The sequence below is a fragment of the Coccinella septempunctata genome, chromosome 2, assembly GCF_907165205.1.
Source record: "Coccinella septempunctata chromosome 2, icCocSept1.1, whole genome shotgun sequence".
NCBI classification, from domain to species: domain Eukaryota; kingdom Metazoa; phylum Arthropoda; class Insecta; order Coleoptera; family Coccinellidae; genus Coccinella; species Coccinella septempunctata.
In genome coordinates this window covers 44,151,798-44,179,213 of record NC_058190.1, presented here as the reverse complement: position 1 = coordinate 44,179,213, position 27,416 = coordinate 44,151,798, and the positions used below count along the sequence as shown (strand labels likewise).

The window sequence follows — 27,416 nt, the reverse complement described above, 5'->3', positions numbered from 1 at the left end:
TTTAGGCAGAGGTGCAAATAGGACATTTTTGGGGGGTCTAACCCCTTGCTCATTTTTGACCCAAAAAATCGAGATTTTCGAAATCGAGTTTTTGTGCTTGGTTGGAAGCCTTGGCAATGCTGATTATCAAACCGGAAATCCTAATTGGATCAGACGAATAAATCAGGAGATATCGCAGATTGAAATTTGCAATTTTTGAAAAAATGCCATTTCAACGATGAAAATCTTAACGAAGGGAGATAGGCTCACGAAACTGATTGGAATAGATTCAGCGTATTCGAAAACCTATAGTTTCATACCAAACTTTCGGATATCCAACACTGTTTACAAGAAAATAGGATTTTTTATTTTTCCACTTTTCATTTTCGAGTTCACTTTGAATGGCTCTCTGAAGTTCAATTGTGTGTCGAACCGTGAACTGTTTGCTTTTCTGGAATCTACTAAACAACTTCTATGCACTCCATATCCTAGGACAATAGTAGGACAACCTAATTTTTAGGCAGAGGTGCAAATAGGACATTTTTGGGGGGTCTAACCCCTTGCTCATTTTTGACCCAAAAAATCGAGATTTTCGAAATCGAGTTTTTGTGCTTGGTTGGAAGCCTTGGCAATGCTGATTATCAAACCGGAAATCCTAATTGGATCAGACGAATAAATCAGGAGATATCGCAGATTGAAATTTGCAATTTTTGAAAAAATGCCATTTCAACGATGAAAATCTTAACGAAGGGAGATAGGCTCACGAAACTGATTGGAATAGATTCAGCGTATTCGAAAACCTATAGTTTCATACCAAACTTTCGGATATCCAACACTGTTTACAAGAAAATAGGATTTTTTATTTTTCCACTTTTCATTTTCGAGTTCAGTTTGAATGGCTCTCTGAAGTTCAATTGTGTATCGAACCGTGAACTGTTTGGTTTTCTGGAATCTACTAAACAACTTCTATGTACTCCATATCCTAGGATAATAGTAGGACAACCTATCTAACCACTTGCTCATTTTTGACTCAAAAAAATCGAGATTTTCGATGTCAAGTTCTTGTGCTGGGGTTGAAGCCTTATCAATACTGATTATAGAAGGTGTGGCGTAATGAATGGATAATATGGTGCCTGCGGGTAGAGGAAGTTGAGGTATGTATTATGTTCAGTAAAAGTCCCTCGGTTTTCGAGTTATTCGACATTAAAAAAAAATTACATCCTCTGCTATTCTTTCAGCTTTTAGTTGTGAAATGGCTATATCTTCTTATAAGGGCCGAATCGGAAGAAATGGTATAGGAAAAAAGTGTTGCTTTTGACCTCAAGAACCTACTATTGAAATATTTGTAGGAGTCAAAGACTCACCCTTCATAATTGGCCATTAATTTCATCTCTACAAATAAGTCAATTTTGTATCGAACCTCCTTCACTTCAACTTGTTCAGGCAGCGTAGGTACTGGGCTTTCATTCAAAACGGATCATTTAATTGGTCTAACCCCTCTTTTTCGAGAGCCCTCAACACATCATCGGTAATCCAAAACCAAAACCTATAACGATAACAACATACCGGCGGGGTCACATCAACTTCAACAGGAAACCAATTTCCAATCTCCGGAGAGATATATACGGCGCATTCTGGATTGGAACCGTAATCGATGAATCTCATCCGTTGTCCGCGGCTTCCCGACAACATGTAGATCGAGAAGGACGCAGCGGAAAGATTGATGGTCACGTATTTCTAACAATACGGGGTCAGCCAGTGGATTCCACAGTTGCCTGAGGGGATTGATGGCGTGCCTCCAAAAAACCAGCCGTGCAGTCTTCGGTCTCGGAAAAATTCATGAGTGGTCGCCTATAAAAACGTCTTTTGTCGTTTTTGACCGGGGCCGAATATCTCGGAGAGATTTAGGGTTGTGTTTTTTCCTTGGCTCCCGATACTCCTCCCATATGCGTAGGACGTGGAGAATGCGTTCCATCTGGATTTATACGGACGTTTTTGCTGCTGACCTCAGGTCCATCCCACGTGAATTATTCTATTGAATGACCTTTCGAAAATCTTGAATGAAGTCGAATTTTATCAAGGACTAATGAGGGGTCTTTCCTACAGAATGCAGCTATGGGCGTTGTTTAGAGGATTACAGCGGGTTTCATAAAACTTTGATTGTCCGATCAACGATTTGACAGTCACTAGATTTCTAAAACGAAATCGCTGAAACCTTTTTATTTATGAGTATATTGAAGAAGTAGCAATTGAAAATAATTGAATGGACGTATGAACATCATAATTTGATCGGAGAATACTATTCTGAATGATCATGACTGAATTATCGATTGAAAACAAATTGACGTGTATTCGTCAATCAAGCGTTGATTCCTCGATCAAGATTTATGAAACCCGGGGTTAATTTACGAATCATTTGAACCATGATAATTGTCCCTCAATTTTGGTACCAAGTTGTTTCAAGTTACCTTCAGTAGTTTACCAGAGAAGCCCGAACTTCAGATGGAAGGCACTTGTTGCTGAAATATACAGAGTGAATCTTTCATTCGTACAAATATTTCAACAGTAGATTCTTGCGGTCAAAAGAAACAAGAGATTAGTCTCTGATAAAAAGATATAGCCATTTTGAGCTTTCATAATGAGCTGTGCCACTTCTGGAAAAACAACATTTTCTTCAGAATAACCAGCTAAATCTGTGGCACTACACTTCTTTGTGTTGTATTCAGCCAAAGTATCCAATTTTTCAAATCAACAGATACTTTTTGAATATCAAATGACTTGAAAACAGCGCATTATACGAGAAAATATGAAGAATACTTTTATTTTGCAAAACATTCGAATATTCATTAGGTAGCGTCAACGTAATTTTAAGAGTTGGGTTCTTTGAATTTTTGGTATTTTTACGGTATTTAATGGTCATAATGTGAAAACTGAAATACGTGGGTGATATTCTGTGTTCCAAAAAGATTCATCAAATAAATGAAAAACTATATTCCAAAATTCATTTCATTAGATGAAACCGTTTGTGAGATAGAACTGAAAATAACACTTTTTTATGGTTTTTCAACAGCCTGTATCCTTAAAACCGAGCCGATTCGGAAAAGATAGTAAAGGAAAAAAGTGTTCCTTTTGATCTCAAGAATCTTCTATTGAAATATTTGTACGATTCAAAAACTCACCCTGTATTTTAGTTCTGCCATTGGCACTGCAGAAATCATCGGAGATATTTTGTGACCAGCAAATAAGCTGCATCTGGACTTTCAATGCCTACTGGGATGTAATAATAATTCTTGAAAGGACTATAGAAATTTGTGGGTGGTATGTCTTGGTAGTTGATGCTGGTTGTCGCAAAAATTTCTACTCACCCCATTTTGAATCAGTTATTCTTCATATAGTACATTTTTATCAGCATTCCTGTTTGTTAATAGTACAACTGAAACTTTCCTGGAGATCGCAAGGGAAACAAATAATTAAGATGTGTGACAATCTCTCAAGCAGTAGAAGGTGTTTATAAGTATGATTTATGACATCCACTATGTATACCTGCCTACCTTACTTTACTTGTTTCTTTCGTCAGACACTCATCATTCCCAAATCTCTCATGAATCATGAACCAAGTGAATTATTTTCAGAAGAATCAGAAGTTACTGTATCAAAGCCTCTTCTCCTCGCACCTGCTACCTGACATTACCAAAAATTCCCATGATTCACAAAATTAAAGGCCCTCCCTCCAAATTACACACGAGAGCCAGTCGTATTCGTTACTTCCATGGAAAAAAAATAACAACGGAGAGGTTAATATGCATAATTTTCAGAGTGGGACGTGATTGCCAGTATTAAGGCTTCTAGAACGAAAAATTACAGGCCTCTCATCTTAATGGTTAGATGACCTACGTATAATTTCCCCATAACGCCCAGAGCTATGGAACTGACTGCGAACAATTTGATTCAAAACGAGCACAAGATATCACTTTGTGTTATTTCCACCAGACTTGATCCTTCAGAAATGTAGGAGGAAATACGGATATTCTCCGAGATGTCGTTATTGAATTCATTCATTAGCATTCCTGAGAGAGGTGTTAATGTGTGCAGTTTCCAATCACAGAGAAAATATTTTATCATACACGTGAGTTTACTCAAGATGTGGTAAAAATAGTGGTCCCTTGTCCGAAAACCAGTACCTTCTTCGGGCGTCGAATATGCACCCCTTCTTAGATATGGGGTGTCGAAAACGGGGACTTATCTCAAGATTTCTGGGTGAAATTGCTTACACATCAGAAACATCGCACTATGGCTGGTAGGCAGACCATACCTTACCCAATGAATAATTCCCACTGATCCAAATGCAACATTCTTCCAGAAAATAAGTAACCAAAACTAAATCCTTATGAATAACCATGGGAATAACGTTTAGAGTTCAAAGTTTCTCATTCACCTAATGACCCACATGATGCTCGAAGTGTTTGAATCGATTTACCGGTTTAGGTTCGAATTGTCAATTTGATCAGTCTCCTAAGAGAATACAGCGTTCATTCCGCTCAGGCAGATGACAATCCTATCGCATTGCATTCCGCAAATTTTACGCTTGGGTACCGACATTGGTATGGAATCGAATGCCACGATACAAGTAAAAGAATTTCATAATTTATGTCAGGATCATATGGCTGCATGAAATAAGTTTCGGTGTGTATGAATAAGGCTTTGTTTTTTAGTCTTTTCATCGTTTAAAATCAATATGCTTTCGCGTTTCATGAAATTCATGGATTTATTTTGTTACACTCCCTTATGAACTCTGTTGTATTGCTAGACCCATTCAGTATAGAAAGAGACTCTATCCGACTCCTCACATTGGTAGGTAGTTGGAAATAAAAGAAGAGAGTTGGCGTGAGAGATTAATTCCATTGTTCGTTTCAACCTTATGTCCCCGGTAAAACGTTTGTCATTAGGCGTCGGTTTCAGAATAGGATTGTAAAACAACACTTCATATTTCATGTTATGCAGTGCGAGTATCTAACTTTGAATGAATTCACTAGATCAAAGGCAGTTTTTTTGTTGTGGTCGATTAGTATTTCAAAGTGCGCTAATTTTGATGAAAGGAAAGGAAAGGCAAGAGTATTTTTTTCATCGCTTTATTATAATACAGAGTGACTCAGTATTCCTATCCACTAATGCAGAAAATTGAATTTCCTTTCCAACAAGGTCCCCTTTTCCCTATTCAAAAATGAGATCTGTTAGGGGTTGCGGCTAGAGGGGTAGTGATATCAAACTCATTTGAACACCCTTATTTGTCCCTCTTTCAACAAAATGTGACCTGTCTGAGCGTTTTTTCGTTACTCCATCCCAAAGCTCAAAATTCGGGGTGGAAAGTTATGGATGGTTCACCCTGTATTGACGAAGCGTCCCGATGTTTGACATAAATATACTTATCAAAGATTGGCTAGCCACCAGCAATCAGTTTCGCCTTAATTATAATTGACCATTAAGGACGCCCGACTTAATGCGAAATGGAAAATTTTTCCAACCTCCAAACTTTCCAATCCTCCGCTTTTCCCTCCGTTCGCAGACGACTTAAGAACGTATTTAGGATCAAATTGTAGTCGCTAATCTCAATCCGAGCTAATTTAGTAAAAGCGTCTGGCTTCCCGAATTAACCGTCTGACATGACGCAGCGGCGCTGATTAAATTTCATTAGCAGAAGAAAGTTTCACCGACCTGCTAAAAAAAACGAGGAGTCCATCATCGTTGGCTGACCGCGGTGGATCGTTAAATCATCGAAATCAGCTGGTTGGCAGACTAGGTCGATCACGTAAATTCTGTTGGTTATGGTCGCTTGGGGAGTCATTATTTCCTCGTAAAACAATAGGAATTGATCTTGCAAGACGTCCATTTCTGCGATTGTGCCAGAGATTGGATCATAGGCCATGATTTATGAGGAAATCTATCAGAAATTGGGCGATGATACGTTGCTAATAGATGGAAAGTTACGTGAAGCATGTATGTATGTGCAGGGTGGGCAAAATTCGTTGTCTACTGAGGGGATCTCGAAAACTATAGCAGCTAGAAGGAAACGGATGACACATTTCCAGCTCTTTTTCAGTGAGACCAAGAATGGTGAAAACCGTAGCCTCCTACGATTCTTCGTTTTCGAGTTATTAACAAAAAATGAGACTTTGAGGATTTCGAAAAGTCAACATAACTTTTTTGTCTTTGAAGTTACGGATCTGAAACTTGAACTTTCTACAGGCCTGTTTTACGTTGAATCCACTGACGAGCTCAAAATATTTTTTCATTTCGAATCATTAGGCGAATTTTCGTTTTCTCAAATGCAAACTTTTATTGAATTTGTTTTTTTTGCATTGGAAAAAAACTTTTGTCAGTAGATTCTACGTATAAACGTGCCTAAGAAGGTTCAAGTTTCAGATCTGTTACTTCAGAGACAAAAAAGTCAAAATTTCAATTCATATAACTCAAAATTTTGAAATGATAGGTCGATTCTGTTTTCAGATTTGGATTAGTCAGGAAAAAAGAGCTAGATAATGTGTCGTCCGTTTTCTCTTAGCTGTTATAGTTTTTGAGATCCTCTCAGTAGACAACGAATTTTGCGCACCCTGTACAGGGTGAGTTTTTGACTCGTACTAATTAATATTTTAACAGTAGATTCTTGGGGTCAAAAGAAAATTTTTTTTTCCTCACCATATTTTCCAATTCGGCCCTGATAAAAAGATATAGCCATTTTAAGTTTTCATAATGAGCTATACCACCCCTGGAAAAACAAAATCACCTTCAGATTAACTAGGTGAATCTTTGCCACTACACATCTTGAATCTTTTACACAGAGTTGCATTCAGCCAAAGTACCCAGTTTTTCAAATTTCACAGATACTTTTTAATTTTTGAACATCAAATTACTCGAATACGAGAAAATATGAAGAATACTTTTATTTTACCATACGTTCAACTATTGATACTGATAGCGTCTATCTTAGTTTTCAAAAGTTGGGTTCTTTTAATTTTTGGTATTTTTATGCTACGTAATCGACATAATGAGAAAACTGGAAGACGTGGGTGATATCTTGTGTTCGCAAAAGATTCATCAAATAAATGAAAAACTTGAAGGAAATTGATCCCATTCGATGAAACCGTTTGTGAGATACACTTTTTTATGGTTTTTCAACAGCCTGTATCTTTAAAACAGAGCCGATTCGGATAAAATGATGAAGAAAAAGAGTGTTCCCTTGACCTCAAGAATCTACTGTTGAAATATTTGTCAGAGTCAAAGAAATATCGTATGACATAAATTTGGACAGTTCTTAAAACTTCGCCAAATCATCCTGTACGATATATTTCATGATTTCTTCGATATCTGCGTAAACTGAAAGATTCATTTTTTAAATACACCAAATAATATTGCCAAAGGAACAGGATATTAAAAATCGACACGAGAGAAACAATTATTGTCACTATCAAGAAGAAAAATCAGTCCTCGACAACCTGCAATATTATTTGGGGAATTGCATAAATGAATATTACAGTTTACGCAGATATCGAAGAAATCATGAAATGAATCGTATACAGGGTGCTTTCGCGAACTTTCAAAAACTGTCCAAATTTATGTGATACGATCCTGCAAATCGGATGATATTTGACTGTAGTTTTCTGAAACATCATGAAAGCTATCGTCATTCAAAATTTATTGCTTTAATTTTCATTCAAATTTGAAAAACACCTCATGAATCAGAATCTAGAACTCATAGATACTGCATTTGGGGGTTGAAACGTTTCTCATTTTCCGGGAAATCCTGTATAAGAGAAGAAACATTTGACTTCTCATGAATAAACATTTGGTCAATAAGAATCTGCACCTTTTGAAATTTTCGAAAAATTTCTGTTATAGTTTGTGTGAAACAGTATATCTTGCTCTAATAAAGGTTGACAACGCCAAAATTTGGCATACCCATAAGAAGATGCAGCAGCTTTTTACTTCTTTCATCATCATCATCATCATTGCTGTATCCCGTTACCGGGAATAGATCTACAAAAAGAAGAAAAAAAAAAAATTCGAACAGACTTGTAATTTCTTAGTGCTAGTTGCGACTGTGTGCCCTCCTGTGACTAAAGAGACCCAACCGTGACCTGCAGATCCTTCCACACTCAGGGCATGGATAGTCACCAACCAGATCTGGCCGCCGCTGTATCCTTCTCGATTCTCCATTATAACTGTGGACCAAAGACCTCCACTGTGACCTGTCTAACGCTAGTTGTTCCCAGTTATGATTGACATTAACTGATTTTAGGGATTGATGTAGTGTATCCTTAAACCGCTTATACTGGCCTCCTGGTTTCCGGGCTCCCTCAGTGAATTCGCCATATAGAGCCATTTTGGGGAGTCTTGTGTCTTGCATCCTCAGAATGTGGCCGCTCCATCTGAGTCGGGCCCTCGTTACTTGAGTCTCAATTGTTGTACAACTCGCGCGTTGCAAGACTTCTGCATTCGAAACTTTGTGGAACCATCTGATGTGCATTATCTGTCTTAGATGACGTTGTTGCGTTTGTTCAAGCTGTTTAATATGTCGCCTGTAGGGCGTCCAGCTTTCGCTTCCGTAAAGAAGCGTTGGGAGGACCACTGCTCTGTAAACAGCTGTCTTGGTCTTCAGATTGAGGTCGTGATTTTGAAACACTCTGTCCTTTAGCTTCCAGAATGCCCGTGATGCCGAATTGATACGGTTTTGTATTTCCGTGTCAAGGTTACCCCTAGTATTTATGAAGCTTCCCAAGTATTTGAACTGCTCGACCTGTTCTAGAGTTTCATTGTCCAGGCTGATATCTGTTTGAAGGCTTTCTGGCGGACTTACCAGGATTTTGGTCTTGTCAATATTGAGTCTAAGGCCTAAAGCTTCGTATATATGTTTATAGGTGTCCATCATTATCTGTAGATCCTCTGAGCTGCTAGCGATGAGTGAACAGTCGTCTGCATATTGAAGTTCCGTGATAAACTTGGTACGGGTTTTTGCTCTGAGGCGCTTCAGGTTAAACAGGCCTCCATCAAATCTGAATCTTATCCCAACACCTCTTACGGGCATGCTCATGTCAGCAATTATCGATACAGCTATGGCGAAAATATTGAACAGTAAAGGCGCTAATACGCAGCCTTGTTTTATTCCAGAGTTGGTTGAGAAATGGTCGGTTGTAGAGCCATTACGCTGTATTCTAGCGGTGTTGTTGGTATGAAGGCTTTTACACAGTGCTAGGAATTTTTCGGGTACTCCAAGACGTGCCATGATTTTCCATAGCGCTCTCCGATTCACCGAGTCGAATGCCTTACTTAAATCGATGAAGGGTGTATAAATTGTTGTTCACGGGCCTTTTCTTGTAACTGTCTTTCAATACCCCAATTAACACCCTGGTACCCATAGGAAAGTCACCTTATTATGCATATTAGATATTCAGAGTTTTAGGGGACTTTTTAAGATGATTCAGTCCTGGGGAATTCTATTTGTTTTCCTCTCGGTATCTTCCTTCTTTTGAAGCCCTTCCTACTTTGAACATTACTAGAACATTCTATAAGTAACATTGCTATCATTTTAGAGCACCAAATGGGTGACACAGTTGCTCTTCTTCCAGGTGGTTCCGGATAACTTGTTCGTTGCCTTCAATTCTGATATTTTCCAGCTACCCCCGTATTCCGATCGGCCGATGCAGCCTGGGAAATATGATTCACTGCGTCCCCTCGAAATTAAAACCACAAATTCCGACCTAGCGTCTGGATGAAGTGAGAAGAAGACATAAAACTCTTCGGAATTGATTCGGAACGAGTCTTTCCAGCCGTTCCCCGTTCAATGTACGTGTATAAATAAGTCTTCGGATGACATTTACGCCTCAAAATCCGAACAGAAACAGTAATCAAGTACCCGAATCGTAAATTTTCGCGGGAATCCACAGCGCCGCGCGAAGAAGGATTCATAAATTCCTACGTGTTTGGAGCATGTTTCGAATTTGCTCTTTTATTGCCGTTATTAAAGTTATCTTGACCATGGATCAGAATTTAACGTATGTGGTTGTGGAATTTGCGATGTCATCTCCAACTGTGGATGTTTTATGGTCGGGATGGTGTTTGTGATTCATGAGACAACATTTCCGCGATAGTAAAAAGGGGGCAACGGTGGAAGTTAAGTGGGAAATATAATAGTTTCTATATATTTCGTTTTTGCATATTTGTTCAATTTGTTACTTGATTTATGTCTCCCAGTTCCGAGGAGAAAAATATTTTCTACCCTCCTGCAATTTTTACAGATTCGTGGATCCTGCTGATGCCCCTATTTACTCCTGCGAGGTCGAAACAGGAGGAAAAATGGGATTTTAGAAGTTGTGGCAGAAAACTATCCCTTATAAAAAAAAGACTGAGAGGAATTTCCTCACTGATATTTGATTCAAAATGTCATCAGAAAGAAATGAATTTACATATATATACAGGGTGCAGAAAATATAAACATATGATTGGATAATGAATGGTTCAGTACCGAGTCAATCTGAATAGTTGCATCAGGTCACAGGAAAATTTTTTGAAGGTGCTCATATTGCCAAACTGCTATCATTGTTACCCTATTTCACCTCATTTTTATGACGATTGTTTGAGGGTTCGAACAAGAACAAGCATTGTGAAAAAATTTGGGAATAATTTCGAAGAATTTTATTGGTGAGATTTTGAACGAATAGTCTATTTTTTCAAACTTGGTCCGAAGTATTCCTCTGTCAGTTTATATCAAAATGAGGCCATTTCATAAAATCGTTCAAGTCACTAAATAATGTGCCGTTGCCACAACTAATATCAATTTTTATTACGAAAATGCCGAAAGTGATTGAAAAAAGAGACAGGGTTTCTGGAAGTGCTATTTAGAATTCTGGTCCGTTCATTCGAATAGTTATACCCTGATATTCTTAAATTCACAATTCGTCAGACGGTAGCGAACATATTCAATGTAAGAGAATTTATATAATGTTTCATCTGAATCTAAACGACTTATATTTCAGCTGAATATTTCCACAATCAGAAAGATTGTGAATGAAGAGTATGACAAAGAATTTCCTTCTATTGGGAGACCCAAAAAAGTGGTGGCATTTGAGGATTTTTTGTTTGAGTGAGTTAATGCGAAAAGTTTACTACAGGATTTTCGATGAATGTTATCATAGAATAAGTTCCCGAAAATAGATTTTTCTATTTTTCATTTGACTTCCTTTATACATTGTACTTAAATGTCTTAAGGTAGCAATAAATACCTAATTATTATTATTATATCAATGTATTAAGATGAACAGCCACAAATACGCGCCAGTTGTCCTGTTAATTGTTTATTCATGTGAAATTTTTGTTCAAAGTTGAAGTTCATCTTGACTTGAAACTTCCTTTAATTCCTTTTATTTATATATATATGCAAGATGATTTTTGTTGAAGAATTTAACAATCTTGTAATTATCTGTTAATTCCTTCGGGAGATACCCAGTCCCAACCACTGCATCATATGCATTTCATATTTGGGTTAATATTTTTTAAATCTACAATTGATGTAACGTATTCAAACTTTTGCCAAAGAAGATAACGAACATAAACTCTCCTCAAGCTTGTGCATATTAAGATATTATACTGATCTCTTGTATTTTCCATGCAAATAACTGGAGTTGGTATGCCTTCAATCAGTTTGTATAAACTTCAATTATGTTCGTGACATATTTTCCGAAGAGATTCGACATTGTGATAAAATACGTAATAACAGAAACATTAACGTGGAACGGGCAACATAGCGTTGATTTAAAACCCAAAAATGTTTTGACTAGCTTCATAACCCCACATTTTCGTACTATACAGAGTGAAATGTGTCAAATTTTCGTGGCCAACCGAGTACTAAAATAAAAGTGAATTGAGTATAGTTAATCATTTTCGATTTTTTTTAAATTTGTCATTCTGAAAGTTTTGTATAGGTAATTTTTGGAGAAACGCTTTATTTTGACCATTCCTATTCCTACCTCCTATTAAAAAGAGCCTCACCCTTAAATATAACCTGTATACCTTGCAAAATTAAACAAATTCTGGTGTGAAAATACTGGAATGTGATTTTTCTTCAGTAGAAGGTCCAATTCATTTGCCGAATTCGGCTGAAGCGAGACCGGATACATATCCACTGAATGACAAGCAGTGGGTTATCAATTTTTTCATCCATTTGAAGCATCGCTCAATAACGTTTCCGAGTGTTTCCGCATTTATAATTCGAAACAGAAATGTTGGAACGCCGGGAGAATTTTAATTCCCGCCGACTCCCCCTTTCAAGCTGAAAAATAATTGTTTGAAGTGATCATCCCAACAGAATCGAGGCCATTCGAAAGTGGTCCATTCTTGTGCTCAACTGTCGAGACGCAAAATGAATGGATTGGGGTACTTATTTCTGCCCTCATTTCGTCGGTTCCGCAGATTTTTAGCTTGCATTATCACCCGATGGATCGAAAAAGGAAAAGGCTCTCAGTGAAATGGAAATTTTCTCAGGAACTCCCCTCTCTAATTCTCAGATTAGGGGGAGGAAAGGAATAATAGATATTTGTTCGAAATTGAATGTTCCAGAACCGAAATATTACTGTTTCGGTAAAATAAAATTGTTCAAGTTTGGCAGAAGGGGTTGCAGGTTGATATTGATGAGAAATCATGGACATGGGCATATTTTAGGTTTATTTGTACCTCGCTTCTTTTCTAGGCGCAACCGTTCGGTCTTGAAGAAGTTTTAACTGAAACCCACTTTTTGGGAATTTTTCGAAGGTCATCTTTCGAGTCGATTATCTTCCAGGAAAATTATCGTAGATTTGAACGTGATACATATTCTGAAAGAGCAACTCTTCTAGTAATGAATCTGAGAATTTCATTTATTTCGGCAAAACTGTTAGGTCCTGACGAATTCTCCAGTAAGATTTACCATTTTTGAAAAATGCCATTTCCAAGATGAAAATCTAAACGAAACGAGAAAGGTTTTCGAAAGTGCTCGCAATAGAGTCAGCGTATTCAAAAACCTATATTGCATACTAAAATTTCAGTTTAGAAGAAAATAATTTTTTTGTTTTTCCACTTTTCATTTTCGAGTTGACTTCCAAGAGCTCTCTCCTCCATCTCCATCTCCATTGAATCATAAACTGTTTGGTTTTCTAGAATCTTCAGAACAACTCTAATGTACTCCATATCCTAGGACAGTAATAGAACATCCCGATTTTCAGACAGAGTAGCAAATAGGTCATTTTAGGGGGATCTAACCTCTTGCTGATTTTTGACCCAATTAATCCTAATTTTCGAAACCGAGTTTTTGTGCTAGGGTGAAAGCCTTGGCAATGCTGATTATAAAACCGGAAATCCCAATTGGATCAGACGAGTAAATCAGGAGATATCGCAGATTGAAATTCGCAATTTTTGAAAAAATGGCATTTCAACGATGAAAATCTAAACGAAGGGAGATAGGCTCACGAAACTGATTGGAATAGATTCAGTGTATTCGAAAACCTATAGTTTCATACCAAACTTTCGGATATCCAACACTGTTTACAAGAAAATCGGATTTTTTCTTTTTCCACTTTTCATTTTCGAGTTCAGTTTGAATGGCTCTCTGAAGTTCAATTGTGTATCGAACCGTGAACTGTTTGGTTTTCTGGAATCTACTAAACAACTTCTATGCACTCCATATCCTAGGACAATAGTAGGACAACCTAATTTTTAGGCAGAGGTGCAAATAGGTCATTTTTGGGGGTCTAACCCCTTGCTCATTTTTGACCCAATAAATCGAGATATTCGAAATCGAGTTTTTGTGCTTGGGTGAAAGCCTTGGCGATGCTGATTATAAAACCGGAAATGCCAATTGGATCAGACGAATAAATCAGGAGATATCGCAGATTGAGAATTGCAATTTTTGAAAAATTCCATTTACAAGATGAAAATCTAAACGCTCGTCTGAACGAAGAAAGATAAGGTTTCGGAATTTCTCGCAATAGATTCAGCGTGTTCGAAAACCTATATTTTCATACCAGAATCTCAAATACCTTACCCTGTTTTGGAGAAAATAGTCTGAGTTGAGCAAATTCCGAAAAATCCCAAAAGGATTCATGTCTCATGGGTTCACTCAACCATCCGAAATCGTATATAATAACGGATATCGGACAAACGCGGCCCAAATTCATCTGACTAATTAATTTTACGGCCTCAAGCCATTGAATTTCTGATTGAAACATTCTACCCGAGAATTCCAAGGCTAACTCTGATCTATCACCCATTTTTACGTTCGTGATAGCGTACCGTAGATTCTCTTCCGTTTTCTGAGATGCCGACAGATCGTGCTAACGGTAGCTCTTTTTTTTTGTCCATTCTCGTGTACTCACGGCATATGGAACAGAACGGACGCTGCAATAAGACTGAGAGGATGAAATGTTATCTGGAAGAACAACTTTGCGATTGAATTTTTTCGTGATTGATCTTCCAAAACTTATTGAATTACTGTTAAAATTCAGAGCGAATTGAATCAGATGTTGGAGAAGTCGTATTGATACATACAGGGTGTCCCGAAAAGAAGACTTCATATGGACCTATATCTGAAATTTTTTTAAATCACGACACGTGTTTCGCTATCACAATAGCATCTTCAGGTGGGTTTTCCTTAAAAGTTCTGGCCAGCATATTTTCTTTCATTCTGCCACTATGTTTTCTCGCCTGAGAAGAACACGAAGAATTCTTGGACAAAATTTGAGCATCTCCAGTGGCCAACCTCATGATCATAATTCACCACCGGAGGATTTAATAAACACGGGGTCGTAAATCCTCCCGGACTTAATTGGTGCCGCAAACACGTTAACTTCTATATTTTTTCCCGCCCTTCGCCAAAGTTCGTAAGGAAAAGTATTGCTTCTCCGGAAATCTGTTACAATTATTCTCGTCGGCAATATATTTTGCAGGAAAGTGACGAATTTACGAGCTCTGCGGATGAAACGCTCAATATTTGTAGGAGAGTTGATGAATTAAGGGTTTTCACGGAGAGAAATATATCGGGGAAGAGACCTTGCCACCAGCACAAAATATATCTTCGAAAACAGAAAAGAACCAAGTTACCCTACAAGATTTAAGGAAAGCAGGTTAATCTTAGAGCTGTTGAAGTTCATGAGGATTCACGAAAGTTGAAGAAGATGAATGGATGTGAACATTATCAGAGTGATTTAAGAACCAATATTATAGATTTAATAGACCCAATACAGCGGGGGTCAATTTATTTTGGGAAGGGGTATCGAAATACAGTGTGTCTGCAAACAACTACAAAGGACTTAGGGAGATTATTCATCGATGAAAATAAGCAGGGGTAGTTCATATAAATTTTTTTCGAAATCGACCTCCCTTCCAAGATACAGCCTTTGGAGTGCGATGAAGAGTTGACAGTTTTAAATTTTTTTTACTGGTTCTAAAGAATACTGAGTCATAAAACTATACATAATATGAAGGACTAAGTACATGTTACTCACACAATTTTTTAAGATCTCATAACTTTATTATTAGGGGTTGAAAATAACAACCCTTTATGATTTTCCTTCAAAAATTGTTTTCGTGGGATAGATTTTCGAGAAATAGAATTCTCTTATGGTTTCCCATTCAATTCGGGAGAAAAAAAGTCTCTTGCAAAATTTCGATACAGTCGATACTTTCCTCGGAGTAAATAAAAACTTTCAAAAAGTTCTGATAACTGTTCATTCCATTTCATTGTATAAATGTTCCATAGAATGACTACATCCCGTTAAAATGCATCAATTCTGCCTCATAGACCTTCGTATATACTGCTTGTAAGTTATTATTTATTCCGAGAAAAGTATCGACTGTATCTAAATTCTTCAGGAGACTTTTTTTCTCCAGAATTAAATGGGAAACCATAAGAGAATTTTATTTTCGAGAATCTATCCCACGAAAACAATTTTTTTTAAGGAAATCATAAGGGGTTGTTATTTTCAACCTCTAATTATAAAGTTATGAGATCTAAAAAACTGTGTGAGTAGCATCTACTTAGAGGTTCATATTATGTATAGTTTCAAGACTCAGTGTTTCTTATAACTTGTGAAAAAAATTAAAAACTGTCAACTCGTCATAACGTTCCAAAGGCTGTATCTTGATAGGAAGGTCGATTTCGAAAAAAAATTATAGGAACTACTCCTGCTTATTTTCATCGAGGAATCATCTCCCTAAGTCCTTCGCATTTGCTTAGAGACACCCTATATATACAACTATAATTAAATCATTCGTTTCAAAAACGATGTTATTGAAAATTGATTTTTTATTATAAAACTTATAAAACACATTTTATAAAGAGTGGAACAAAAGAACTGAAGTAGGGGGAAAAGTATTTAAAATCAATCAAACTGTACAGTAATATTTAACTACCACATTTTATAATAATGGTCGATGTTTTGAAGGGTAGGTACATTTTTTGTTTCCCAAATTCTGAATACAGAAAATGATCCTCCAGAATGCGATGATTGTATTTTTGTCGAAAAGCACTTGCTCTTGATCCAAGTTCCATCATATATAAATCAGAACATCGATAGAGAATTTTTTCCACAAAAAACTTCCCCTTGCAAAGATCATTTACTTTTAGGTGCTACATTCCACCCTCAACCTTCCCGCCCCCTAATGATACGAACGATTCAATCTGGCGAAATGTCTGATATCCCATTTCTCCGGAATTTCTCAGCCAAATGGCAGCTAATTCGATAAAAAACTGAGGGAGAAGCCGATAATATAAGATTTCCAATCAACCGTAGATTCGGCAGATAGAAAGAACGGATTTTCTTTCAGGAACGGGCACCTGAAAAACTGTGTGTCTTTAGGAGGCTGGAGAGAAGAGGGCGAGAGTAGACGGCATCAATTGATCATCTAATTTGTCTTGTTATTGAATTCTTTTGTGCCGATCTAGTCCGTGGCCGTAAAGAGGACTGTGAGACAATTTACTTCAGTCGGAGGTCACATTTCGATGGTGGATGTTTCCTCGAAAGTTCTCTGTCGAAAACAAAAAAAACATTTTCGCGTTGTTTGTTCGATTCTGGAGATGAAAGCGAATCGAATGTCTAGTAAATATCATTTTTTCTGCATTCCTGAACATGAACAGTTTTTGTCAAATTTTATTTTGTGGCAACCTAGTTTGGTAAAGTTTTAACAACTTAAACGATTTCTTTTATACACTGGATGAGTTTTCGACTTCCATATATATAAATGTCAACACTGAGTTCTTGAGGTCTAAAGAAACACTTTCTTCCATTATATTTTTTCCGATTCAGCTTAGCCATTTTAAGTTATCATAATGAGCTATGCCACTCCTGGAAACCTCTCAAAGAAGTTTTTCCTAAGCATTAGATAAGTATACCATTTTAACCTTGTATATAAGCTGCTATATTAAATATTGAATATTCTTCTCTTGATTTCATTTTCATTTTCAATAATAATGACGAATTCATCTAGCAAACCATTTCGTACAAAAGTTACCAGATCCAAAAATAATCCATTTCAACCTTGCCAAGTTTACAGACACAGAAGATATAATGACAACAAAATTCCCTTCATGAAAACAAGCTTAATCTATGACATTAAATATCTGTGATGTGTGTGTGTGTGTTCTGTGGATCATTTAAACAGAGTTATTGCATTCAGCCCAAGTACAAAATTTTTCGAATTTCACATAGATTTTTTTTATTTTTTTATTAGAAAGCGTTTAACTTTCTTTTCTTTGAATTTCTGGTATTTTCATGGTATGTAATAGTTTGAACGAAGAAACTGGAAGGTGTGGATGGAATTTTGAGTTTCGAGAAGATTCATCACAACAATAAAAAATTATATTCCTAGAATAATTCCATTCGATCAAATCGTTTGTAAGATATCACTGAAAATCACATTTTTTCGTGGATTTCAAACAGCCTCTATATTTTCAACCTCAAAAATCTTCTGTTGAAATATATGTACAAGTCAAAGACTCACCTTGTATACAGGATGTTTTATTTTGGAAAAAGGCACCAAATATTTTGTGCCTTCCAGGTCCACTCGAAATATTTCAGCCGATAATCAAGAACTTCTTATTAATTTAAACTCAACAGATTTCTATCCAAATTAACCCTTGTCTCCAATTAGTATGAATCTCTTCATTTCCATTCTTATTCGATAAAAGATCGATATTGAGTTTTGGCATTTGAAATATACGCCCGGAAATATTTTCACAGTTCTCTGATCCCAACTCTTTCATTCTTGCATTCCAAATAATGTAATCTGACAACTGAATCTTTAAAATGGAATTCCCTCTGAAATGTCTGATGAATGGCTTCACAGAAAGACGTCAAATATAGTAATTCCATAGAAGTTAATATTTTGATGGAGAAAAGTAGTTTTACACATGTTTTTCTCAACCAATGTGTCAGAGTAACATTAGAAATCGCAAGCTTAGACATGCCACACTTTCTGACTTATGCCCAAAAGAGAAAACTGGATAAACAGACGAATTACATAGAAACGTACAATTTTTCAGTGTGCATTCGTTTATGCGAATTAGTTCATCATTGAAATTTTACAGACAGATTCAGAATTTTCATATAACACGTAGTTTCAACCTCAACCGACGAAGTATGCTTCCTGAATCCAAACTTTCACGAACTAGAGCGTAATGCCAAGGTAAAAGCAGCTTTATTCAAGATTTGTAAAAGGGACATGCCCCATTTTGCAAAAATAATTTTTTCTTGAGGTAAAAGTAAGGCTGAGAAATAATCGATCAGTTTCCACTTACGCACCAAAGGAAGTTTACTTATCACTTGCGATATCTTCTACTCAATTAAGATTCTATTTCAAATTTTGAAATGCGAACCATGAACTAAAATTCTTTAAAAAAATTCCCAAATTCAAAAAATTCAATTCAAAGAAGGTGTTTTTGGTCGAATTATTTGATGTGCCTTTATAAATTTTTTGAGATAATTCTTTTCAATTCAATTCAAATCGATGATTTTCGAAGTTTTTGAACGATCACTATTACTCAACAGAGAAACAGGAAATATTAATTAAGCATGCAAGTTACGAGACAAAAACTTTCCAAAATATTCGGAACATTCCACAAAAGATCCCCGATTCTACAGAACTCGTAATCCGACTTATTAAAACTTTTCCTAAAGCCCCCTTCAGACAAGACAAACAGGTAATGGGCAAGTACGCAAATGATCCCAAAGGGAAAAGTAAAAGTCCCCCATAATTTGCAATCTGCCAACTTCGTTTACATGCACCGATCAGATTTTTGCACGAGCTACATTCGCACAATCTATAATAATCCATCAGTTATATTTTCCTCACCTGCGGCAACGTTATGTCCGGAATCAGCAACATTTGCTGGCCCAGATTTCCAAAACTGCACACTTTACCGCTCATAAGGCGACACGACACATATCACAAACTCGAAAAAAACCCAGAGACGACACTTTAACTGTCGGTTTGTCGCACCGCAGATGAGTTTGGTCGTGCAACAACAGTGTACGCTGAATACCGCCGAAAATCGAGGAGGCGGCGCGCGAAACAATCGAACGTCGCGGACAAGAATGAATCGCCGTCGGATACGTCGGTCACAGGTGTCTGCGATACTGAAGAAGTTCGGTTACGGTATACGGCCAGGCGTGGAGTTAGAAATGAGGTTGCCGGAGGAAGTGCCTTCGAAGAAGTAAGAGGTTTCGCATGGTGCACAACGGACAGCCGAAACGCTGGAAGGGATGTGCGTGTATTTTCTACTCGTGTGTACGGGGTCGTTCGGGAAAACAGATTTTCGACCGGAAAATCCGGCCGATTACATATTCCACGAAAGTCTTCGAGTTATTGCAACCGTCACTACTTCAGATCGAACATTTAAGGTCCTACCAGCCTTGAACCCTGACTTTCCCTTTATAGAGCAGAAGTGTCCAGATTTCCAGCGGATATGGATAAATATATGATATCTTTAACTCAGAAAAGCTCATTAAACTATAGTTTAATTTTTTAGGCTGGCAACTCTAGAATTCCAGATTCTTGATGGCCTGAAAATATCATAATACCTGTACCTACCCTGCCAGGGTTGTTGAAGGAAGCGTAGAAGCTCCTAAAATTGCAGAAATGGCATCATCAAATGCTGAAGCTCAACTATGGGCTTGGAACCTCACTCTAAAAGGCAACCTTCTGGAGGAACAAAAGGCACAAAACAAAAGTTTCGTTCAATTCTCGCTATCCTAAACAAAAAGCTCTTGAAGCTGATATAAGCTGACCTTGGAGCCATCGTGATAAAGCTCTTGGGACACTGTCAGTTCAAATACCATATGTACCGGATTATCAGTAAGTTTGTCAACTTGGCAAAGAAAAAGAACGTTTGCAAATGGATAAGCCAGCTTTCAAACCTCATGATGTAACATGAATCCCAAAATCAGGGTTCTTGATGACCTGAGAATGCCATAACACCTGTACCTACCATGTCAGGGTTGTTGAAGGACTCGGTAAAGCGCATGAACTTGCAGAAATGGCATCAAGGTTAAAACCTGCTGGAGCCTAGCCCCTTTATGGGCTTGGAAAACAACATTACCATAAAAAATCAACCTTTTGGAGGAAAAGAAGGCATAACCCAAAAGTTTCGTTGTATTCTCGCTGTGCTAAACCGAAAAGTTCTCGAAGCTGCCATAAGCTGACCTTGGAGACATTGTGATGAAGCTCTTGGGGCACTGTCAATTCAATTAGCATCTATACCAGATTACTATTCAGCAGATAGAATTATGGTGTTCTAAGTTTGTCAACTTGAAAAAGAAGAAGAACGTTTGAACGTGGACAAGCCAGTTTTCAAACCTCATGATGGAACAGCCAATATTCCCAAGGAAGTCGTCAGATTTTTCGACTGCATAGATTGGGTGAGCATCAGGTTATAAGAACAAAATAGCAAAATGGCTGATCCCTAGCTGACAGAATCGTTATCTCAGAAGTGCTCATTATATCATACTTTAAACTTTTAGGATGGAAACTTTAGAATCCCAAAACCAGGGTTGTCTTAATACCTGTACCTCCCTAGTCAGGGTTGTTGAAGGAAGCGGAGAAGGTCATGAACTTGCAGAAATGAGCATTACTGTAAAAAGGCAACCTTCTTGAGGAACAGAAAGCACAAGCCTAAAGTTTCGTTCAATTCTCGCTGTACAAAACCAAACAACTCTTGAAGCTGCCAAAAGCTGACCTTCGAGCAGTTCGAGCCATTGGCATTATGATAAAGCTCTTGGGGCACTGTTAATTTAAATATTATTTGTAGCGGATACCCAATTCAGCAGATAAAATCATGGTGTTCTAAGGTTGTCAACTTGGCTAAGAAGAAGAACGTTTGGACGTGGACCAGCTAGTTTTCAAACCTCATGAACATCCAAGGTTCTAAAGTAAGTCGACAGAATTTTCATAGACTGATTGGGCATCAGATTATAAGAACAAAATATCAAAATGGATGAACCCTAGCTGACAATCTCAAACTTAATCTAATCTGATTTGTAGGGAATGCTCTGCGTGCTAAACTCAAAATATGAGAGTAAAATTCACAAAGTGACTACCATCCATAAAACTGGCAATATTTACGGTCACACCTAGAAAATCGTTGATATTAATCCGAAATAGACACTGTGACCATATGAATGTCCCGAGGAATGTCCTTATTGTCTAGAAAACTGTCAATCCAAAATCACCAATCTTCCAGGAAAACTATGAGAAGTCTGCTTAATTCGGAAAGCCTTGATGTTTCGGTATTAGTAAAATATTATTCCATTAGAGGATGATGATTCTGACCAACTGTCAACATGTTGAAGAACCGTCATAAGCACTGCACTGACGTTGGAAAGTAACTTTCTCCTCCGGCTATGATCAGCTAACGGTCATCCCCCGTACGTTTCTAACGCGTAAATGCGTGTGTGTGCGGAGCCAGATGGATGAGTAATTACCACGTCTACAGCCTGAAAAATGCGTTGCCGAGAGGAAAATTCAGCGGGATAAATACGGGTATGGAAAGCCCACTACGTGAGGGAAAGCTAAGACCTGTAATCTAGAGGAATCTGCTTTGAAGTGCGCGGATCTCAATCCCCCAATCTATCAAGTTTATGGACCTTCATAAATTGCGGCCAGTTTAAAGTAACTGGAAAACTCATACGATTTCATATATCGTCCTGAGCCAGGATTCAGACCTCCGTAATAACATAATAATATACCTTGAGGAGATGATTGAAATAAGCCTAGGGGGAAAACGCGTTCCGTAGAATCTGGAGGTATCTTTGGAGAGTTACTTGACCAAGATAGGGGGGTATATAATGGTGATTTATGCTTTTTGAAGGAATGCATGGAAATCCGCAGAGATAGGCCTCGGGAGGTTTTTTCCTCCGCTTTGATGTCGGACTGTATTATGGAAGGAATAATATGGACCTTGGCCGAATTGGCTTTTGATAGGATTCGTGAAATTCGAAAAAGATTGGACGGTTTGTTAGCTACTTTTCCTGATGTGATTGTAGGTTTTTCAAAAAATGCCTCAATTACTTGATATCAATTAAGAACTCTCTATGGGCTTCTCGAGGGGCTGCTATTTATAAGCTTTCATTTAACTAGAGATGTTTGTTTGGATTCAGCGAAGTCTGAATCTTTTGAAATTTGACTCAGTCCTAAACGTCCAATAAACTTGAAATTTGGTACCTATGTTAATATTCTTGAGAGAATAACAGAATAGTAAATACCAAGTCCTAAAAATTTTGGGCTTTCGATTCAAACTTTGACCGAATCGACTCTTCTAAGCCCTTAAGCTAAAATCATTTTTGACTTTATAGGGTGATCCGAAAGTGATACCAGATAGTGCTTTTTCGAAGGAGAATACCCAATTTTTATATCATATTCTGAATCCGAATGAACTTCTGATTTAAAAAAACCCTACTTGTCAATATTTATCCGTGTAGGCCACTTTTTCTGACAAATTTCATGGTTATGATGGTTTTAACTAGAGATCATATCTTGAAAACCGTTGGAGATGAATAAATGATTTTTTATTGAATTCCTGACGGGTTTACAAGTCTTCTGCAAAAAAATTGCAGTGCCTTTCGAACACCGAAAAGTGATCCATAGGAAGACTTTAAAACTCTTCGGAAATTCTATAAAAAGAATCTTACATATATCCCAAAAAGCATTCGATATATGATCTCCAGTTAAACCATTTTCGAACTCAGAATTTCATGTACAGGGTGGGCAAATTTCGATGTTTTAGCACTACAGCTTTTGAACCAGAGGAGATAGACAAAATCTGATACCCCATTCTCGTTCTCTTTTTCAGAGAAAATAACAAGAGTAGTTGTCATTTTTGGCCACCTTCTTTTGTTTTCGAGTTATAAGCGAAAATTGGAAAAATGGCGATTTCGAAATAAATTTATATCTCCGCTAATACTGATGATAGAGCTCTGAAACTAAAACATTATACAGGCACTTTTTTGAGTAGAATCCAGTGGCGTGCTTGCCTTTACAGCAGGATTTTTAATTACGAAGCTATGACCCAAAGTTATGTTTTTTTAAATGGGAACACTAGATTTATGTGCAATTTTTTGAAAGCTTAATTTTTACTGATTTCGAAAATATATAACATCATATGGTTTGCATCAATATAAATATTAAAAAAAGGTCAAAAACCTTTTTTCTCAATATTTCTATGGTTTCAACTTCCGTTGAGAATAGAAAAATGTAGCATCTTATTATTACCACAGTCTCCTTCTATTAGTCCTTTCATTTCTATGCTTCTTACTCAATTTCTCCAAGATTCAAATTTCATGAAAATTGGTAAAAAGCATAGAAATAATGACATTTCCGGAAGGAGACTGCTCTTATTATAGGAAGCTCTATTTTTCTGTGCTCATCAAAAGTTGAAATCATAGAAATATTGAGAAAAAAAGGTTTTTGACCATTTTTTATTATTTATATCGATGCAAACCATATGATGTTATATATTTTTGAAATCAGTAAAAATTAAGCTTTCAAAAAATTGCACATAAATCTAGTGTTCCCATTTAAAAAAACATAACTTTGGGTCATAGCTTCGTAATTAAAAATCCTGCTAAAAAGGCAAGCACGCCACTGGATTCTACTCAAAAAAGTGCCTGTATAATGTTTTAGTTTCAGAGCTCTATCATCAGTATTAGCGGAGATATAAATTTATTTCGAAATCGCCATTTTTCCAATTTTCGCTTATAACTCGAAAACAAAAGAAGGTGGCCAAAAATGACTACTACTCTTGTTAGTTTCTCTGAAAAAGAGAACGAGAATGGGGTATCAGATTTTGTCTATCTCCTCTGGTTCAAAAGCTGTAGTGCTAAAACATCGAAATTTGCCCACCCTGTACATTAGATTTCATAAAACTTGATCGCTTAATCAATGCTTGATTGACGAATAGACGTCAATTTGTTTTCAATCGATAATTCAGTAATGATCATTCAGAATATCAATCTCGCATCAAATTATGATGTTCATACGTCTATTCAATTATTCTTAATTAATTGAATATATTCAGAAATGAAAAGGTTCTACTGATTTCTTTTCAGAAATCGAGTGACTGTGAAATCGTTGATCGGACAATCAACGTTTCATGAATCCCGCTGTAAGAATATCATATGAAAATTGGGTTTTCTCATTTGAACAAGCAGGGTGTTATCGTTTTACTACTTTCGGACCATCCTATAGGGTCAAAAATAATTTTGATTTAAACGCGAATTATTATTTTACCAGAATCTAATAAGCTTCGTAGTTTTCGTCTTATATTTCTGATCGTGGCAGTTTTTGAATAGTTATCAACTAATCAGAGTTTTGGCAAGAAAACCCGCTATTAATAGAAAATTAATTGAATTTCTTCTCCTACTTCGAGCTGAAGAATGAGTCCCTGTTTAGTCTTTAATAGTTCAACTAGGGATTCTCATTAAGAATCGATTAGTTCTATGCACTTTATGAGAAATTTTCACTCGAGGCCCTTCACATTTTTCATCAACCCACTCAGCAGTCTCGAATTTCCGTCTTGGGAAACTTCGAAGCCTTCGGTGGCCATATTGATTTAAGCTCGAACGACTCCGTTTCCAGATGAATACAGAATTATGTTTTAATCGCGGCTCGTACCCCCAGTCGGGCTTATGATAATTCCGCCACCACAAAGGAAAATCCACATTAACCGGTATGATTTGCCAATACCAGAGGGCTCTTTTTTACCGGATTCAATTTGCGCTCCAATTGACGATTCAAGATGCTCATTGTTGCATAATCACTTGCTTGGTCATGGCTAATCAAGAGGTTTTGCATTAGCATCCGACAAACGTATAACGTATCATTTGTGCGTACATCGCGTTTGTAACGAATTCAGCTGTAGGTACGTAATAACGAAATCTCCACGGCTAGAAGCCGCAGAACATCCGCTGGAACATAAAGAGATGCATTTGTCGGTGATCGGGGCTCTATTCTGTGATTTTCCAATTATCGGAATTGAAGAGAGAGAGAGAAAGGGTTTTTTACGATTGGTCGCTCATATCGCATGTATATTCAGAGAAGTACTGCGAAAATTCGTCTGGGCTTACACGTCGTTCGGATACAGGAAAAATAAATTGCTTTCGATGTTCGAAATTGGTTATTCCGAAGATAACACGGACGTTTCTGGTCATTGTACATTTTTGGAATGAATAGGGATAAAGAATTATTAGTTGGCCTATATATTTTTGCGATGCCTGCCCACTAGACGGTCCATTATGTCTTTCAAATTTTAATGGCTGCTCATCAAATCAGTAAATCAAGATTGTTGTTCATTTCACCAAAACTTTGAATCAATTTTTTTCGAAATTGAGGATGAATAACTAAATTGCCGACGAGTTTTGTGGTTATAGTACAGTTTGTCGTAAACATAGACATAGAGATATGGACTGAGCAATACCAGCAAATGGATTATTTTATAGAAAGAGTGAAATGATCGTCATGCCAAAACCTGTCTTTTTTCTGTTGACATAGACTTGAGAGTGGACCAATCAAAATTCTAGAAAAAGACAACTAGCGGACCTGATGTTCTGTTTCTCCTTGTCACTTATTTTGACAAGGGAATGCTCAGTCCATGTCTCTATGTCTGTGATCCTAAAATTGGGGCTAGTTACGCAGTTTCAGCAGAATTCAAGATGACTAAAATTGTTGGGAGATTTTTGAAGTTTGAGATGAAAATCTTGTCGAATTTTTAGAGAAGGAGAAAGTTGAAAGAAAAAGTCTGTGACGTAATCTTTCAGGAACGGATAACTGTATCTGGATCTTAGCAATAACAAAATACATCTCCTCACTGGCTTTCTTAAAAGACATTGTCGAATAAGCCAGCATCTGATGAGAATGGGATCATCAGAAACTGACGACTGTAGATTCCTTTTGGATGAGGAGAAACTCCTCCTTAGAAACAGTTAGAATCATTCGGGGCAACTGTGCGCACTTTTGCCTTTCAAGATGTTTCAAATGTTGAAGCTAGGAAAATTAAAACATATTCATTTCATAGAATTTTCTAATCTATAAAAAAACATCAAAAAGCAAACAAACAAAAACGTTTTCTTTCCGCAAAAAAAAATTTTATAAAGAAAGTCGGAGTGCGTTCACATGCCCCGTATTGCGGGTAAGTGTGCGCTCCCTCACGGGGTAAGTGAACGCAGTGCTTAGTGAACCACACAATCAAAACAAATTACAAAGTACTGTCATCAAAATGTTACAATATTAGAGAAATGCTGTTTATTGTCAATATAGAACTACAGAAGCGCCTTTTTACAAGCACTGCATTATTGTTCGTGCCACAATTCTTGGTGAACACAACACTTGATACATTCCCCTGTTGGTGGCTTTTCATATTTTTCTGAACAAATAGAACAATATTGATCGAGTCTTAACCAAGAAAATTAACAATGTCATAATTTATTCCTCACTGAACTAATGCCCATATAATGAATCTATGCTCACACTTACCCGCGCACACTTTCCCTAGTAAGCCAATATTTGAATTGACGTTATTATAGAGTTGAGCAGCTAAGAGAACCTAAACTTTTTTATTATATATTTAGATTAATATGCCCATGATCGAATAACATATTGTTTAACACCGAGGGACTCGGAACTTGGACCTGGCAGAATGTGCAGAGATGCTAAAAATTAACAAGAAAACTAGAGAATTTGATTGATTGCAAATAAAAAGTTAAAGAAACGTGGCACGGCGCACTCCTATGAAAAACTAATATGGCGATTCTGGGCCCTTGCTTCACCCAAATGAACTTTCATACATTGCAAAGTCGAGATATACGCACTGCGCACACTTACCCACTGCGCTCAGTTACCCCGAATGACTCTACACCTCCTCACTGGATTTT

The 27,416-nt window shown here is 37.1% G+C and overlaps 1 protein-coding gene across 2 annotated transcripts in view; it reads right to left on the bottom strand.

The window, feature by feature from the left end:
• The window catches only part of LOC123306624 (rhophilin-2), a 127,286-nt gene that overhangs the window by 51,079 nt on the left and 48,791 nt on the right, over positions 1-27,416 (bottom strand). Inside the window, exon 1 of one of the 2 annotated variants that reach the window (XM_044888711.1) lies at positions 19,348-19,458. The exons of the other annotated variant lie outside the window; for it this stretch is intronic. Within the exon in view, the coding sequence (XP_044744646.1) occupies positions 19,348-19,422 (75 nt within the window). The 5' untranslated portion in view covers positions 19,423-19,458. Of the gene's footprint in view, positions 1-19,347; positions 19,459-27,416 lie in introns of those variants that run through there. 2 annotated transcript variants of the gene reach the window in all.